Raw genomic sequence first — 18081 nt, 5'->3', positions numbered from 1 at the left:
CTAACACAAAAATAAGGCGACCTACATTTTCTGACAGATAATGAGGAGACCAGGTGTTTAAGTTGGCTAATCAACCACCGTGAGTCTTCCTTCATATTGATCGCAAAATGAAAATTCAAAAACATAATGTATTGAGTTCTGCTCCCGGACAAGGGATTTTACAGACACCATGATGATGATGATAATTTATTTCAAATAGACATATCACCAACAAACATAATAATAATAAAGACTTTCCTGTCTTTATTTGATGGTAAGGTATATAATACCTCACCATCAAATTTACATTCTCAGATACATGTAAATACACCACTTATTCGGTGACTGTAAGTCTGAAAAGGAGAGTGATGAAGTTTAACTTATATAATCATACCCCTTTTCCATTCATTAATTCATAGCATAAGTAGTCTTCTTATTTCTATTATCCTTTCCAAAACAATAAAACAATAATATTAACTTTAAGTTTTTCTGAACCAAATGAAAGTAATACATACACCCATATATATATATATATATATATATACATACACATCTACCAGCATATATACATAAATAATATTTACCTATTTACACACCCACATGTATTGACACACACATACACACGCCTGCACCCAATTGCCCAAGTCATCCACAGTGCTCTAATTCTCAGCCAAATTCATCACAACTGTTCATCCTTATACTTTTGAATAGTAACCATTTTAAGTCTTTTCTTAAAATATCTCGTGCTTGGACTTTGCTTCAGCTCTTTAGTGAGTTTATTCCAGATCTTCACTCCAATAACAGAAATGCTGTTGCAGTTTGTTGTAAACTGTGCAGATTGAAACTCTACGAAATCTGGGAATTTCAGGAAATAAGAACCTGTTATATAAGATTGTTGGTATGCCAATAAACATCAACCTTGTGAACTATTCGAATGGCTCTTTTCTGTGAGGTGAATAATGGTTGAAGTGAAGTTTTGTGTTACCCCAAACTTCCACACAGTGAAGTTTGGGGTAAATGGCAAAATAAGTGAATAGTAAAGAATATGAAGCGCAGAGGAGTTTAGAAATTTTCTAGCATTAGCACCACCTACTACAATGTTTAAAATAAAAAAATATTCAGCAAACACCAGGAAAACATACATTGTTGTGCTCACATGGCCCAGGTTTAGTCAGATAATTGAAAAAAATATATTTTGTGTATATCTAATTCAAATTTTGTGCTTTATCCATAGGACCCGTTTTGTTCATCTTCTCAAGAATCACTGTTTTAATAAAAGCTTTTTACTGACCTGTGAAATGGTGTTGACAACTAATATCAAAGCTTTGCATCCCTTTTTCAGATTCTTTGATTGATTGTGTCATTCCCCGACCACCGATATTTCTGACTCAATGTAAAGCAACAGCGCAGGTGGCGCACAACAAGTCATGTGATGTCCAATCCACTAGATCAGTGGTCCCCAACCTTTTTGTTACCGTGGACCGGTCAAGACTTGGCAATTTTGTTGCGGCCAGGAGTCACAAACTATCACCACTGCTTCTACATCGTTTTCTGTGTTTGATTATTCTAAATTCACGTATGGTATGTTGGGGGTTTTACTGGATTTTCTTGTAGAATCGGGATGTTCTTGAGTGGAATCAGTTTGTGTGGTGTGTTGCTCCTGCCGTGTGGTTGGACACACGAACCAATCTAACCTGTTGTACTTTTATCAGCTCTGTGGTCACTGAGGTCTGGAAAATCGTCCGACAATCCTTAAATCCTGCTGTGTGAACCAGACATAAAACTCACAAGCTCTTCTCCTCTCATCTCGTCTCGACCACTTCCCTAACGCTCTCTGACTCTGGTTGCTATGGTAACGTTTACATATCCCTTCAAAATAAGAAACAGATGCGCCACAGAAACGAACATTTTACTTTCGTGAAAATTTTAACTCACGATAATGGCTAATGGGAGCCCTGAGCTTGTTTCTCTGCAACGAGATGATCCCATATGGGAGTGATGAGAGACAATGACACCCGAAGTGATGCTTATGCACAGGGTGCTTGGTCTCTAGTGGCGAAGCAGTTTGAAGCTTCATTGCCTCGTTGGCGAACCAGACACCGCATATCATGCAGAGCTTGGAATGTGGGAATCACCTACCAGGATAAATCCATTCTCATGTCTCTTCTCTGGGACTTCTCCCCTTTGCAAAGAAACTTACCAAAGTCATCTGATCGGTTTTTTACTCATTTTGCTGCCTGTGGGCTCAACGTTGGCGCGCAAGATGTAAGGAGAGAATCCAGTTAAAGGATTTTCTGGAAAAGGATTAAAGGATTTTCTGGAAATAAAAGATCCTCCAGACTCAAATAATACATAAAACGGAAATTATTTCTTGCGCGGCCCAGTACCAATTGGTCCATGGACCGGTACCGGTCCGCGGCCTGGGGGTTGGGGACCACTGAACTAACTGACACATTCCTGATGCTTGCCTTAACAGAATCATCCTACTATTCAGATGGTCCTGACAGAGAACTGCAGTTATACAAATTAGAGCAATGAATTATTTTCAGAATTTCTTTCTTTCTGTTGTTCTTGAATAAGAACAACAGTAACAACTTTGAAGTTAAATTAGAAATTCTCATGTTGGACTTTAATTACATGCTTGTTAAAGTAACTGAGAAAATGGCATGCTTTGCAGAAAAAAACCAGTTGGATAAAGCTTCACGAGGTTATAAATATACATACAGTATCTCTGGTGGTGATGACAACCATGATGTGGAGTACAAAAGAGAAAAACGTGACATTTGTTAATAAAGCCAAAAAGCCCTGTCGCTTTAATCGAACCTCCTAATTATTCCTCTAGAGGTCCAATTAGTTTAAAAATGGCTGAACATAAAGCAAATCACTGGTTCGGCAAGATGCCGATGGATTAGATGGCTCTACTAAGGTGCTATTTCTATAGCGCTTCAAACAAGTTCGAGTTTTGAAACAAAGTTCTTCTGCTTTGCTTGCTAAACTTTAATTATTGAATGGCACAAGAATGAAACCCTTGGGCCAACACAAAGCTGGACCAACTTGCAAAAGATAACCCAGCAGTCTTTTTTTCCAAAAAAGCTCTCGCAGATGGGCAAGCAACACACTGTATTGGTTCTAGAAGTCTTACTTTATACTTATGCAGGATAACAGCCTTACCACACGTCGAGCTTAACTAACAAACTTTCGCCTAAACTTAGAATTATAAATTATAAAATTATGAAATTATAAAAAAGATGACTGAAGTGTGTAAAGGCTCTCTGTTCAGTGTGCACAGATCAATGTTGATGTCAAACAAAGAGCTGTACAGTGTGTCCATCAACAGCTATGTTATCATGGCCAGTTAAAATGATTTTCTTTGTACGTGCAAAGTTGTGAATCTCAGTGTAACATAAACTTGCAAACTAAATAAAATTATGAATAAAAATGCATTGTTTGAGTTTATAGGTAATATAGATGCAGAGTTCTGATGATGAGAATTTGTTTGACTTACAGCAATAGCAGTAAGAGAATCCAATTCAGTGTAGACTGGTCTGCAAAAGGTTGGACAGACCCAGACATTGACTTTGCAAAGACAAATTGGTTGGAGTTCAAATATAAATATATATATATACATTTTGAAATACCACTTACTACATCTTTACCAACCCATGTCACCAGATTACACCTCCATGGTGGTATGTGGTGAAGAAACACTTTAGTCTCTTTTCAAATGGACAGTTTTCTTTATCTACAAAAATGGCTACTTCAAATAACTTCCATTAATAATGCATCTTCTTATGAACCTCATCATCCAATTTAAGAGGTGTTAAACAATGCTGATTTAAATTGATCAGGTATACCTTTGTGACCATCTGCAAAATAAATGTTTAGTACCAAAGCAGACCCATGAAACACAGTTTTCATGGTGACCCCTGAAGATGTGCTGTGATATTATGAAGATGTTAACAGTATCCATTGCATTGCAGGACTTTCATGGATCAGACTTGTTTAGAACACCTACACCATTAGATATCTCCCCACTGCTCCTTTCTTGGACCTTTTTTTTTTGACTGAATACCCTGTACATCATCCAAGTTTGGATGTTGAGAAACTTCCATAAGCATTACCATTTATTCTGCTTCTCATGCAGCTTATTTGATGAGAGATATTCATTTGCTGCCTACTATGTCCCACCAACTACAGTGAAAAATTAACAAGAATAGTTTACTTAACCTGTTATTAGTCATAATGTTAAGCTTAATTAGTGTATATTGAGGATTTATTTTTTTCCCAAAGTACATTCTTAAAACTGGGAGCAATGGTGGCTCAGAAGGTGGAGGCTTATCCTGTAAACATAAACCTCTCACTTCACCTTTCTCAGTTTTTGTGTCCTTGGATAAGACACTTTGCCCACTTTGCCTGCTGGTGGTGGTTAGAAGGCCCGTTGGTGCCGGTGAATGGCATCCTTGTTCTGTCAGTCTGCCCCAGGGCAGCTGTGTCTACAAAGTAATTCACTACCATAAGCCTGTGAATGTGTGTGTGAATGGGTAAATCACCAAATGTAGTGATGGAGTCCTCTGGACCTGATAATTGCTACAAACGTACAGGCCATTTACCATTTCAAAGATTCTGAAATAAAACGTTTCTCACAGAATCAGGAAAAAAACCCCACAAAAAAACATCTATTGTTTAGCCTGCTTTGTCCATCTCTTCCTGCTCTGCCTAGTTGCAAAAAACCAATGTCCAGGATTACAAGTTCACCAAACTTGAACATTTGATACGGGCAAGCATAAACATACACAATTCAGATGGGTTTTACACAATCCATCACAATCACAGGAGAGTTGTCTGTAGATGCATAGCAAGAGGAATTTCTGCTCGCTCTACTCCTGAGAGACAGCCTGATAAGAACCAGGCTGCAGAACACACTAGTTCAGAGTTAGTATCCTCAGACCAATTTGTTTAAAAAAAGGAAGTTTGGTAAATAACTACACTGGCTTGGCAAATTTAATAAAATGTGTGGAGTCCTTCACAGGGGCGCAACTACATATTTTTGAGGTGGATGTGAACATCTCACCGGAGACAACTGCCCTCAGCTTCGCGGGCTCTGTTATTACGATGGGGAAATGAGGCCAGATAGGGGGCCACAACATCCATCCATCCATCCATTTTCTGTTCACCCTTTGTCCTGGTTGCTGGTGTCTATCTCCAGCTACATTCCAGGCAAGAGGCGGGGTACACCTGGACAGGTCGCCAGTCTGTCGCAGGGCAACACAGAGACATACAGGACAAACAACCATTCACACAGGGAGAATTTAGAGACCAATTAACCTGACAGTCATGTTTTTGGGCTGTGGGAGAAAAACCAGAGTACCCGGAGAGAACCCACGCATGCACAGGGAGAACATGCAAACTCCGGCTGGGAATCGAACCCAGGACCTTCTTGCTGCAAGGCAACAGTGCTACCAACTGTGCCACTGTGCAGCCCCTAAATCGAAGTATTATGTATGTAAATTGTAAGTAAGTGACCGATTGTAAATCGGTCACTTATCATGCAAATTATACTTAACAACATATGTGTAAAGAAGTCACAAAAGTGTGAAACTTTAACACAGAGAATGGGGAAGGCTGCTTGTTCTGATGGGAAAATACCTCAGAGATGAAGCACATCAAAATGCATCAACAGAGCAAATTTAATATGACGTTTTAAATACAACGGAGTTTGGTGAGTTATTGAGGCTCACTGCAGAAAAAAAAGACATCTGGACCGGAGCGATCAGACAGCAGGAAAAGCAGCGCACAAATACCAACACTCACCCAGATGAGCATGACGGTCAGAAACTAAGCAAATTTCCTGAAAGATACAGTCATCAGGCTGGTGGTGGAAGACGCTTTTTCACCAGGCGGTGCTGGTAGTAATATTTCACAGACATGGCGCCGTTCTGCCTCCACCAGCCAGTGAACTCTCACATTGAAAAGCTGCACAAAGCTGCAGCATGTAACTTTAAAAAGAAACAACTTTTTACTTGTATTAAAACTTTTGCTGTCCTAACATGAGACTGATAAGCTCTTCTGCGTCCTCCCTCTGTTCTGCAGAATAACTGGGCTCTGTCAGAAACAACCCACCAGCAAAAAACAATTAGCAGTAGTTTACTCTCAGGCAGTTTTGATTTAGTAACTTAGGATTGTTTATTTGAAGGCAACCTGCATTTGACTTGGAATGAATGTTTTCTTTCTCACTTGAAATTGTTGGCAGTTTTGTGAGATTTATTTGATTGTTTTGTACAAATTAGGCTGTTGAGAAGTTTGCTGTGAAATATTGTTCTACTGATTTGCAGTTTTTTCAGTTTTCCTTTTTACTGAATGCTGCAATGTGCCTGCAATGTTTCATGTTTTCTTTTTCTAAATCTTGGTGAATTTATTGCCAGATCATATTTCCATTTTACCAGATCTCGTAGCATTTATACCTAAAGTGGAAAATTAACAGCCAGTCCAGATCAGCAGTGATTGGTATCGGAATTGTCAGCAAAAAACCTAATAGGAGACTCTACTAAAAATACATTTAAGATATCTTGAATTATGGTGTCATTCAATATATCTTAAATCAGAATTATGACTAGTCAAAACTAAATTGATATGGGGGCTACAACCAATTGAGATATCATTTAATTTACTTTATGGTTATTCATTTAATTGTAGATATCATGAATTGAAGTCTCAATTCAAGTCAATGGTAAATTCGACTAGTCAGAATGTAATTAGAGATATCTCAAATAAGTATTTTGTCTAGTGAAAATATAATTAGAGATATCTTAAACTGCTAAAACGTCTAGCCTTAAACCAATTTCAGAGACCGGAATGTACGGCGGTAAAACGGAATTTATGTTAAAACGGTCTGCCATATGTATTGTCCATATTCCAGTACTGTAGTGTCAGACCAGATTGTGTCCAGGTATCTAATGTCTGTAGGATGGACCACTGTGACGTCAGTCCAGGACGTGAGACAGTTATAAAGCGGCTCGTATCGGACTCGAGGACAGAGAACTCTCAGAAAAGCCGCAGCGGTTCTCTGTGAACTTCCTGCAGCGAAACAAGCGCAACATGCCCGCTACAGCAGCAGCTTCCACCGGAGCCGACCCCACTGATCTCCCGGTGGATTTACTCCAGTCCGGAAGCCCGACGCATCAGAAGCGGACCGGGGTGTATTAGAATGTTGGCAAACTTATTATCTGGGGTAAATGTGTAATTCAGAAGACCGCGTTTCTGTGGAAACGGACCACAAGCAGCAGCAGCAGCAGCACACCGGACTCTGCTGACCACCAGAAGTAGTGCTGGGAAAGTACGAGCTTTTTCCATTTTAAAGGATATATCACTTGTAAATAGTTAATGTGTGAATTCAGGCTTCAGCTCCCGACGATGAGTTGGTTTGGTTCTCATCTGACTCCTTTTGGACTGATTATATGGACAGCAGCGCGGATCGAATCATTTTGATTCTAACGTTTCTCCCTCATGCTGCTCCTCCGGCTGACCTGGACGCTGACCGCCGCCGCGGGCTGCTTCCTGCTTCTCCACAACCACCTGCTGAGTTACGGTATAGTTTGCCGTTGGTTTCCGGTTCCGGATTTGAGTTTTCTTATAAATTTTGCATAATATGTTACATATTAACTTAAAATGTATGTTATTGCACAAATTAAAAAAACAAATTGTAAATAGCTTCAATATTGAAATCAGGTCTTTTGCTTAGTGAACACATCAAGTAGCACCTACTGACATGTCGTGTAGTTCGATCATTTTCTCTTTAAATGCTCTCGCTCAGGTCAGCTGGTGGCAGGAACCTGTGAGGTCATAACTCTGGACCGAGACAGCAGCCAACCCAGGACAACAATCGCCCGTCAGACAGTCCGCTGTGCATGCAGGGAAGGACAGATTGCTGGGACAACACGAACCAAACCGGCCTGTGTTGATGGTATGATTTTTGCTTTTTTTATGAAAACTGCCCTAGAAAAGCACATTGAGGAAACAGGATAAGTAACCAAGAATAACGTGATCCAGACTTCTTTCTTCATACTTCACTTTCTTGTGTGGGTTCAGCAAGTCCATACAGTGTTCCCTATGTTTGCATTTTCCTTCAACACACATGGATTATACACATAAGACTTCAATTAAGTGCATCGAAAAAAGTTATTTTGTTCTTAAAAATGGTTATATTTTATGCTTACTTATTATTTTTCTCTGGAGAGTCTTTAAAACGGCAGAAAAGCTGAGATGCGTAAGGACACATCCATCCGTCCATCTTCTAACCTCCTTGTCCCTAGCAGGGTGAGGAGGGGTTGTAAGCACACATATGCTGTTTATTTTATTTCATTCATTGCTTGACTGCATTCTTGGACTAGAAAATTTTGAAATAAGTTCTGTGAATCATGGTTGTGTTTACATTTGTCCAATGCTGCTGAAAACCATTTCAGCATTTTACGGAGCCTGTAAGGGGACATGGAGAAAAGGAGAGAAAAAAGCAATCCCTCACTTACGTTCTCGAGATCCAGAGAAACTTTTTGAAAAATTGCACGAATCTCTTTTGGGTAAAAATAAAATGGAATAGAATAGAATATACTTTATTGATCCCCAAGGGGAAATTGCTTATTTGTTGAAAGCTACTCCATCTTAGGTAATAAATACAAAGTTTGTAATATATATATATATATATATATATATATAAATAAAATTCCCTTCTCACCCACCGTGGGTGGTTCTTATCCTCTGAGCTCGGGTCCTCTACCAGAGGCCTGGGAGCTTGAGGGTTCTCCGCAGTATCTTGGCTGTGCCAAGGACTGCACATTTCTGGACTGAGATGTCTGATGTTGTTCCTGGGATCTGTTGTAGCCATTGGTCCAGTTTGGGGGTGACTGCCCCGAGGGCCCCGATGACCACAGGCACCACTGTGGTCTTCACCTTCCAGGCCCTCTCCAGTTCCTCCCTGAGGCCCTGGTATTTCTCTAGTTTCTCGTGCTCCTGTTTCCTGATGTTGCAGTCGCTTGGTATTGCTACATCTACCACAACGGCTTTCCTCTGTTGTTTATCCACTACGACAATGTCTGGTTGGTTCGCCATTACCATTTTGTCTGTCTGGATCTGGAAGTCCCACAGGATCTTAGCTCTGGCGTTCTCTGTCACCTTTGGGGTGTTTCCCACTTTGATCTCGGGGTTTCCAGTCCATATTCTGCACAGATGTTTCTGTACACTATGCCTGCAACTTGGTTATGTCGTTCCATGTACGCTTTCCCTGCCAGTATCTTGCACCCTGCTGTTATGTGCTGGACTGTCTCAGGGGCCTCCTTGCACAACCTACACCTTGGGTCTTGTCTGGTGTGGTAGATCTGGGCCTCTATTGCTCTGGTGTTTAGGGCCTGTTCCTGGGCGGCCAGGATGAGGGCCTCTGTGCTGTCCTTGAGTCCAGCTTTTTCCAGCCATTGGTAGGATTTACTGATATCAGCCACTTGGGTTATTTGCTGGTGGTACATCCCATGTAGGGGCTTGTCCTCCCATGATGGTATCTCTGGCACCTCAACCTCCGTTCCCTGTTGTCTGAGACATTCACTGAGCACATTGTCTGTTGAGGCTTTGTCCCTGATGTATTTATGGATCTTAGTTGTTTCGTCCTATGCTGCACATTGAAAGAATGACCTTTTGCAGTTCTTTATAATCCATAAAATGTTTAGAAAATCTGCTGTGCATAGTAATTTGGAGCAGTGCATTTTGAGTTTTTTATTTTTGAAAAATATACTGTTTTCATGGGGAGCTTTGTTCAGTAAAATTTGATTTATACTGTAATAGTTCTGGACTTGAAAATTATACTGACCAGGATTTTCATTGACCATTTAGGAAAATCTTAGAAAATATCAGTTGCATAATAATTTGGAACACGGTGTATAAAAAGGCCTGTTTATGGCGTGCCGTGGTGACGTAGGGGACAGCGCGACCCATGTTTGGAGGCCTTGAGTCCTCGATGCGGCAGTCGTGGGTTTGATTCCCGGACCCAACGATACATGCTGCATGTCTTTCATTCAGTTTTGAGAAAGTTTGAAAAGATGACACCTACAGAAAAACATTAAAGATAAGGAATAAAAATAGACTAAGCTGACGTGTTTTGTTCTTTCCCCCAGCTCAAATCGTCAGGAGTGAACAGTGGTGTGAAATGATTCCATGTTTGGATGATGAGGGTTGTAATACCCTGGTCAATAAATCGGGCTGGACCTGCACACAAACGGGAGGCCGACTAAAAACTACCACGGTAGGAGGAAAACCTGTTGGGCTGCTGTGATTCTTTACTATCACAAGAATGGAAATTATCTTTAACAAAGAGTCAGGGAAAATCGTTTTGAGAACCAGAGAAGGAATCTATTTTTTGTCAATATTTATTTTAATGTTTTACAGTGTTCACAGACTCTGCTCACTACACAGTCAGGAGAAAAAGCCTTGAGAAGAAGACAGCATAAAGTTTTATAGGAGGGTTTTATTCCATTCTCACAGGTTGACAATCTAGTTACCAAACAGTTTGCAAGCATATGCGTTTTCTTTCATAAAGGAAATTAAACATTCAAGGATGCTCTTGAGGGTGAATAGCAGACAAACAAGAATAACTTTATTGTAATATAGGGTTTGGAGAGACCGCTTCAGAAAACCTTCCCATGAGCATTACACTAGAATCATAACATCATTATGCATTCATACACTCATAAACATAGTAACCTTAAACTTTTCGATCGCATTTCCTCTTTCTGATACTAAAAAAAAACAAAAAAGACAATTATAAACTTAACCCAGTGTTGTAGTACTAGAGACCGGTCTTGGTCTCGAGACCCATGGTCTCGTTTGATGGTCTCGGTCTCGGACCAGTCAAGACCTCAACTGTGGAAATATCACTAAACGTACAGCATACTGTCCAGTTTATTTGTTAACATGTTTGTTTTCACTGGATGCAAAACGCACCGATTAAAATCCAAGCAATAACGTGACTTACCAATTCCGTGTTTCTGTTACACTCCCCACCTTTCACTCACACTCGGCGCTCCAAGACATGCGCAGTGGTTTTCTTTGAGCGGCAGAAGATGTCTGTCTAATCGTCAGTAATAGAATTGCGCTGCATAAATTAGAAGAAATCCGATGGCAACAGCTAATTCAGCAGTGCTTCGCTTTCACAGACGGTGGGGACTACGTCTAACTAATGTTAGCCTCAAAAACAAATTTCATTTAGGGCCCCATGGAGGCTTTGGCTGGCCCTGTACTGGAGCCTCACTGACAGATTTCTGACATGAATGATATGGGCAAATGCCCAGGGCATTATCTTTTTAGATAAGCAGAACAAAGAGTTTGTTCTGCTTATAATATTGGTTAAATTTAGTTCAGTTCTATGTATTTCATATCTAGGTGTTTTTATGGTAATGTGAATCTTTCAGATCAATTTGATTAGCAATTTTGATCATATTTCACATTTTATTGTCATGTAGCGCGGGGCGCTGGTCCTGGTCTTGACTCGGTCTCGACTTCCCTCGGTCTTGGTCTTGACTTGGTCTCGGACCCTAAAAGTCTTGGTCTTGACTCGGTCTCGATACACTCTGGTCTTGGTCTTCTCTTGGTCTCGGGTTAGGTGGTCTTGACTACACCACTAACTTAACATAAAAATAAAAAAGAACTGAAAGAGTAGGATCAGGGAAAATGGTATAAAGTGCACAAACACACTCTGTTTTTGTGAAACACAGTTAATTGCTTTGGTATTAACAAAGCAAAGGGGCACCCTGAAAGATGTAGAAAATAAATATAATGTTACATCAAACAAGTAGAAATTTAGATTATATATTTGAAGATTAAAGCTACAAGTAGCATTGGCAGTCCTCACAGCTCATCGCCGCTCATGGCTACTGCATGAGCTCCAGTAACGCCACCTTCTTACTTTGGCCATGCTCTCACACAGTTTACACACCCGTCCACTAGGCAACGGACATAAATGTGTTGTGCAGTGCTCCCTAATGATGCACAAAAAATCTGGTGCAGATCGGTTGACGTATTAAGGAGATATATCTAATGGAATAATCTAGGGTGCGCAATGGAGCCAAATTCCAATTTAATGCTATTGGCCTCTTCTAAGGTTAACAAAGGTAAATTGTGAAGTTTGTTGCAGATCAGATGATACATGTGTGATTTAGGGATAATCATATGCAAACTGTGTGGGACTAGATTTCACCATTCAATCACGCCCACACGCTCCAATCAGTAGTGTTGAGAAAAGGATTTACTATCATGTTGTTCTCTTTCATTAAACACAGGTTTAAATCTGCGTGAATCATAAAGTAAAAGGAAGAGAACCAGGATTAAAACAGGCGACTTCCTGTTGAAAGGGGGCTAAGGTGATGTCACCACCTGATTATGTGAATGTATTAAGCTCTGGTCTATTATGACACAAAGAAAGTTGTATGAAGGTGGGAGCTTCGGTGTGGAAGTTGTTCGACTTGGAGGTTTTATGGCGAATAGTCAGGATTTGAGGCTTGGACACGGCCACATTCTGTGATGTAGCATTGTGCTCAAGACCACCTAACCCAAGACCAAGACTAGAGTGTATCTCATGCCACCCCTAAAATGATAACGCCCCATACTGCCCATGTCAGAAACCGCCACTGTCTGCACTATTAAACACAGCAATTAAGGCAATGAATTAACGGTAAACAACACTCAACTATGAACACTGTCTAAGGCGCAACTAGCAAGAAGTAACCAAGCACAATGTGCACATTGTGGCTGTTCTCACTCTCTTTCCCACTGCATGAAGCTAGCCAGCGCAGTGCTGTAATGTCTGCCACCATGACAGGTAATGAAAACAATCAAAGAGCAATGAGCATAATCTGCGTGCTCTTCCGTTCTCGTGCTACTGCAGTGTACGCAGAGCATTACTAGAACAAAGAACGGCTCTCAGTGAGGCTCCATTAATATCTTCCTAGTAAAGAGCCGTTCAGAAGAATTGGATCGTTCGTGAATCTCACTTCACTATATTGCAGACAGCGTTGTCCCATATATGCGACACATCAGTCAACACCTGCGCACAACAATTCAGCGCCGTGAGAGACAACTTTTTTCATACAACTTGTCCCTGAACAGCAAGCTTTGCTAACATCACGTCCACAGAGCTTACCTTTCTTTGAGCTCATTTTCTAAGTGGCGATACAAGTTAGACGTAGTGAAACCGTCTGTGAAAGCGAAGCGCTGCTGAATTTACATGTCGCCATCAGATTTCTGATGATTTATGTAGCGGGATTCTATTACTGAAAAATAAACAGACATCTGCTGCTCAGAGAAAACCACTGCATACTGTCTGAGAGCCACGTGCGAGTGAAAGGGAGGTGATGGGTGACAGCGGTAACAGAAACACGTCATTAGCAAGTCATGTTATTGCTTGGATTTTAATCAGTATGTTTCCAACCTTTAGTCTTGAAAGCATTTTTAAGTACACAATCACACACTAATTCACTCCAACATGGAAAAAAATAAACAAAAACACAAAACAATTGGCAGTTTATCAGAATTTTATCAAAATCAGAAATTTCCAGTCGAAAACCTCTGCCCTGCTGTCAATCCATCCATGTCCAATTTGTGATCAGACAATATGAACAACAGCTGGACAATCCTTAGACTGGGGACAATAAGAGGCCACCCCAAGATGTCAAATTTTGTCACAAGTCATAATGCCTCAGATGTTGCAAGTTATGTGAGAGTGTGCCATTGGCATGTTGGATGCAGGGATGTCAATCAGAGCAGCTGTACGGCTCAATGTCCATTATCGGACTATTGGCCGTTTAACAGTTCGTTTCCAACAGACTGGCACTACTGCAAATCGACCACGTGTGACCACTCCAGCCCAAGATCGCCACATCCGGCTCGTCCATCTGCAGGATCGGCTAAGACCAGCGACACACAGCTGATGAGACCATTGGTCTACACAACAGATGCATCACACCTCAGACTGTCCGTAACCGCCTATGAAAAGCCAACTTGCATGCTCTGCAAATATGACAAAACAATTCAATTCAATACAGTTTGCTATCTCCAATTTACAAGTGTTGTCCAAAGGTACTTTACAAATGAAATAATTTCAATTCAATCACACATACATTCCAATTGATCCTAGTTATCAAACAGTATTATACTCTCAATTAACTATTCAAAGTAGGCAGGAGGGGTTTGGTGTGCCTTGTGAACCTTGGAGGGTGGGTGTGAAGACAAATGTACCACAACCAAATGATCCAGTGTCGACAATTTCTCTTTAGCCTGACCATTTTGGGCCCTTTATTTTATTCAAAGTTTGCTGTTAAAAAACAAAAATCAATACCTTTATTTGATTGCAAAGCAGGGGAGACAACTGGTACCTAAGCTAAAGGATTTTCAGAAAGTTCTCCTTTGTCCTTCTAACAACCCTCTATGATAAAAAAATATCCTAACTCCAATTGAGTTTTGTCTCAGGTTCACAAATGTCTGAGTCAACCCTAGAAAATAAGTTTGAAACAGTTCTCACCCGATGGAGGACATCAGGTGGTCAGCAGCCGTGGGGACGAGACCTCAGATTCTCCTCGTTTAAGTTGGAGGCGGAGTGAAGACAAACCCCTCAAGCTGGCCAATGCTTCTAATCTCCCGTCGCCCACGATCTCCTGACACGATGGATCCCACTTCCAACATCAAAATGTTGGGGAAAATTCTGTTATCAAAGAATGAGAGTCTGTTCCAATAGCTAGAGAAAGATTCATCTTTGTTTTTATTTCTATTCGAAGGCAAAGCGTTCAAAGACCCGTCTCACTGAACTGAACACAGTCAGGAGAAGAGCCCTGAACAACATGATGACACAGTCACAGCAAAAAAGAACAGACCAGGGGCCTCATGTATAAAAGAGAGCGCAGTTTTCACACTAAAACTTGGCATATGGACAAATTTAGAAAAGTGCAGCGCACAAAAAAATCTGGATGTATAATCAATCAATCAAATTTTATTTGTACAGCACATTTCAGCAGCAAGGCATTTCAAAGTGCTTTACATCACATCAAACACAGAAACACAATGCAACACAGAATCAACAATCAAAACACGACATTAAGTCAGGTTCCATCAATAAATTTATAATTGATTACGTTTGATTGCTGTCCTGTTTGAACAGCAGAGCGTTCAGCCGGGATTTAAAGACAGACAGCGTGTCACAGAGTCCTTTATGGGGAATGTGGATGTTTATTCTAAATAATAGAATTATGTGCATAAGTTGTACATTTACAGAATAGAGATACTTTCTGTCCATAAAGGCGCATTCACAAAGCAGACCTGGCTTGACTGAAGGATGACTCCAGCTGGACCGGTACCGGTACCATCATCAAAATTTACCAGCAGATCAATATGATCAATTCTCCTTCTGAATCTTTCCATTGGTGATGTTCTCCACAATTACGTGGCTCACCTTTGCACAGCTACTTATAAACCTGTGATTGTCTACACACCTTGATCACTTTAAAAATAATCCAACCTGACATTTTTGGAGTTAATATCCTGATCCAACCCTGTTTTCTTTTTCTAGTGAGAATGAAATTATCCCATAGATGCATTTCATGCGCTTTGGCGCACAGACCAATGAGTTACATCTTTATGAGACAAAAACTGAGGAAAAGCGCTATTTACATTTGAGTGAGGTTTTCACATACTTTTATTTTTATTTTCTTTATTTTGTGTGCATGTTATGTTATTGTCTGAGCATAAATGCGGTTCAGTTTCATCGTTTGTTTAAACAATAAAACATGAAAACAAACAACGGATTTGATGCTTCTTGGTCTAAATAACTGAATGTAGTCAGATTTCATTGTATTTAGGTGAGTTTGGACATTTTGTAGTTTGATATTGTCCACAGAAAAGGTTTGCGTGGCTGCCGCACATTTTCACGCCAGGGAAAAGGTGTGCATATATTTACGCAAAGTTCATTTTTATACATGTCGACTTGTGCGTAAAATATGGCGCCACACATTTTTTCTGCATACGCACGCTTTATACATGAGACCCCAGTAGTCTGAATTTTTCTCTTATTACCAGGTGGACAACAAAGCCACATTCTTACCTGCTGTCATGCAACTGCTCCTCACCTCATTGGAAGGAACAATTTCAGTTGGACTTTTGTTGAAAAAACTCAGGACAGCTGACAAGGAGTCTTATCAGAAAGCTCTAGTTCTCCTTCACCACAGGAGAACTAAACTCATACGTAGTTACAAGTGCTCTCACACTTACAGTGACAAAACATTAAAGAAAAACATTCATATACACAAAACACTATCAATCCAAATTTAGATCAAATTAAAGTGAAATAAAGTTCAAATTAAATTTTCTATTATAGGGTATTGGTATAACTCAGTGTTATCCCCTCAAATATGGTGACTAATTCTTTCCTAATGCTGCTTATTTGTCTCCAGGTCTCATAACAAAGTGGCAAAGAGGACAACAGAGTAATTCTTGCTATTGATTAGCTGCCCTCTCCATGAAAAGAAGCGGACTTTTAAAGAAAAGAGCATGTTGAGAAAGCAAAAGGAATCTATTGCCCACACAATCTGGTTAGAACATTTCCCGAATGCGAATGGGTGAATGTGACTCTAGTGTAAAGTGCTTTGAGTGGCCAAATGACTGGAAAAGCGCTATATAAGTTCAGTCTATTTACCATTCCCTGCGCTGTGTGCTTTTGGGTCTTGCACTCCCAGAGCAAGCGTAGAAGAATGTCACAGAGGTGGCCAAAGATGGCATGAAGGAGATCCACCATAATTTTATGTAATCCAAAACCAGCATGAGTAGTTACAGTGGAGCTTAGAAGTTTACATATACTCATCACTTGTATAAATCTCTTGATATATTTGGGCTTTTTATCATGCTCCTGAAAGATACTTTGTGTACCATCTACTCATATCCAATAAATTAGAATACGTGTCCCAATGAGTCTTGTTTGTCAGATTAAAAGTACCTTTTTGTTGGGATCTGGGGTTGTTTTAGTTTGGTGTTCCTTAGGTATTTCTATTTAGTCTAATTTAGTTTTCCACTTTTGTTCTTCCTCAGTGATTATAGGAATGTTTTGCTTATTTATGTTTCTTTAGTCTAAGTTATTCTTTAATGTTAGAATTATTCCCTGTTCCCTGCCTGGCTCTGCTGTGTCCCGTTCTCCTCAGTCTGCCTTCACTCACACCTGCAATCAATTTACTCATCAGCCCAGGTCTTTGCTCAGATTTCTCCTTCCTGGTATTTAAGCCACTCTCTTTCAGACAGTAGTTGCCAGTTCATCTTGTTACTCTCCTCGCCTTCCCTGTGTTCTCCTCGTGTCTCCAGTTTGGCCTTGTTTTGGATTTTCCTGTTGGACTTTCTATTTTTGTAAGTTGGGGTTTTTTGTTTTGATTTTTCATTAACTGATCTATGTCTCTTGCCTGCTGCATTTGGGTCTGGATTTAAACACGCATCATGACACTTCTGAAAATATCAATCTTTAAAACAGGTACTAAACATATTTCTCATTATGCCCACTTTTCTGTTTTTTAAAAATGTTTTTTTATTGGTCTAATGTAATATTCTTATTTTAAATATCATAATTTCAATAGCTGTAAGTGGAAAATTGTAATTGATAGAAATAAAGGGTTTCAAACATCTATCTGTGTGTACTTAATCTATGTAACATTTTTCACTTATTCAATAATCAAGTGGATTTAATGGGTCTGTTTCTATTAATTTGAAAAGTTCAAGAACTTAGAGGTAGTCCCTTTTTATTGCACTTTGTGCCAATAACAAAACATCTTAACATACTGCTACCAACAAGCTTGACAGTTGGTAAGGTGTTTATAGGTTAAAAGGCCAGGGGTTGTTTCACAAACGTGGGATTCAGAAATTGAGGATAAGCCATGAAGCCAGGCTTGAGATGGTGTCATCAGTTCCTCCTGGCTTTATGTGTTTTATGAAAACCAAACCCGACTCAGAAGGTGCAGCTGTGGAGCCAGGAACAAATCATTCAGGTAACAGCGTGTCCACAGATTTCTTGAAGAAACCAAGGAGACCCTGGTTAAGAAATAG

The 18081-nt window shown here is 40.1% G+C and overlaps 1 protein-coding gene across 4 annotated transcripts; it reads left to right on the top strand.

Moving 5' to 3' along the window:
- Positions 1-6960: 6960 nt before the first annotated feature.
- LOC114136804 (protein FAM19A5-like) lies at positions 6961-17663 on the top strand. 4 transcript variants are annotated; one of them, XM_028005102.1, is made up of 5 exons: positions 6964-7564; positions 7790-7939; positions 10134-10261; positions 13836-13951; positions 16452-17663. In XM_028005102.1, exons 1-4 carry the CDS (start codon positions 7483-7485, stop codon positions 13938-13940), a joined length of 465 nt encoding a protein of 154 aa, XP_027860903.1. In that variant the 5' UTR covers positions 6964-7482; the 3' UTR covers positions 13941-13951; positions 16452-17663. The 4 variants fall into 4 exon arrangements, with proteins under 4 accessions (XP_027860907.1, XP_027860903.1, XP_027860895.1 ...); XM_028005106.1 differs by lacking the exon at positions 16452-17663 and having other exon boundaries at positions 6961-7558; positions 13836-15005; XM_028005094.1 differs by lacking the exon at positions 16452-17663 and having other exon boundaries at positions 6965-7564; positions 13836-15004.
- Positions 17664-18081: the final 418 nt, after the last annotated feature.

The sequence above is a fragment of the Xiphophorus couchianus genome, chromosome 2, assembly GCF_001444195.1.
Source record: "Xiphophorus couchianus chromosome 2, X_couchianus-1.0, whole genome shotgun sequence".
Classification (NCBI taxonomy): domain Eukaryota; kingdom Metazoa; phylum Chordata; class Actinopteri; order Cyprinodontiformes; family Poeciliidae; genus Xiphophorus; species Xiphophorus couchianus.
Note: the sequence above shows the minus strand (reverse complement) of the source record. Positions and strands in the feature narration are given on the sequence as shown.

Bases quoted from the DNA above. Each gene is read 5' to 3' on its own strand.
- LOC114136804 (XM_028005102.1), top strand. From the start codon at position 7,483: ATGCTGCTCCTCCGGCTGACCTGGACGCTGACCGCCGCCGCGGGCTGC. The intron at 7,565-7,789 runs GTATAGTTTGCC...GCTCTCGCTCAG, and splicing joins CAACCACCTGCTGAGTTACG to GTCAGCTGGTGGCAGGAACC. The intron at 10,262-13,835 runs GTAGGAGGAAAA...CGTTTCCAACAG, and splicing joins GCCGACTAAAAACTACCACG to ACTGGCACTACTGCAAATCG.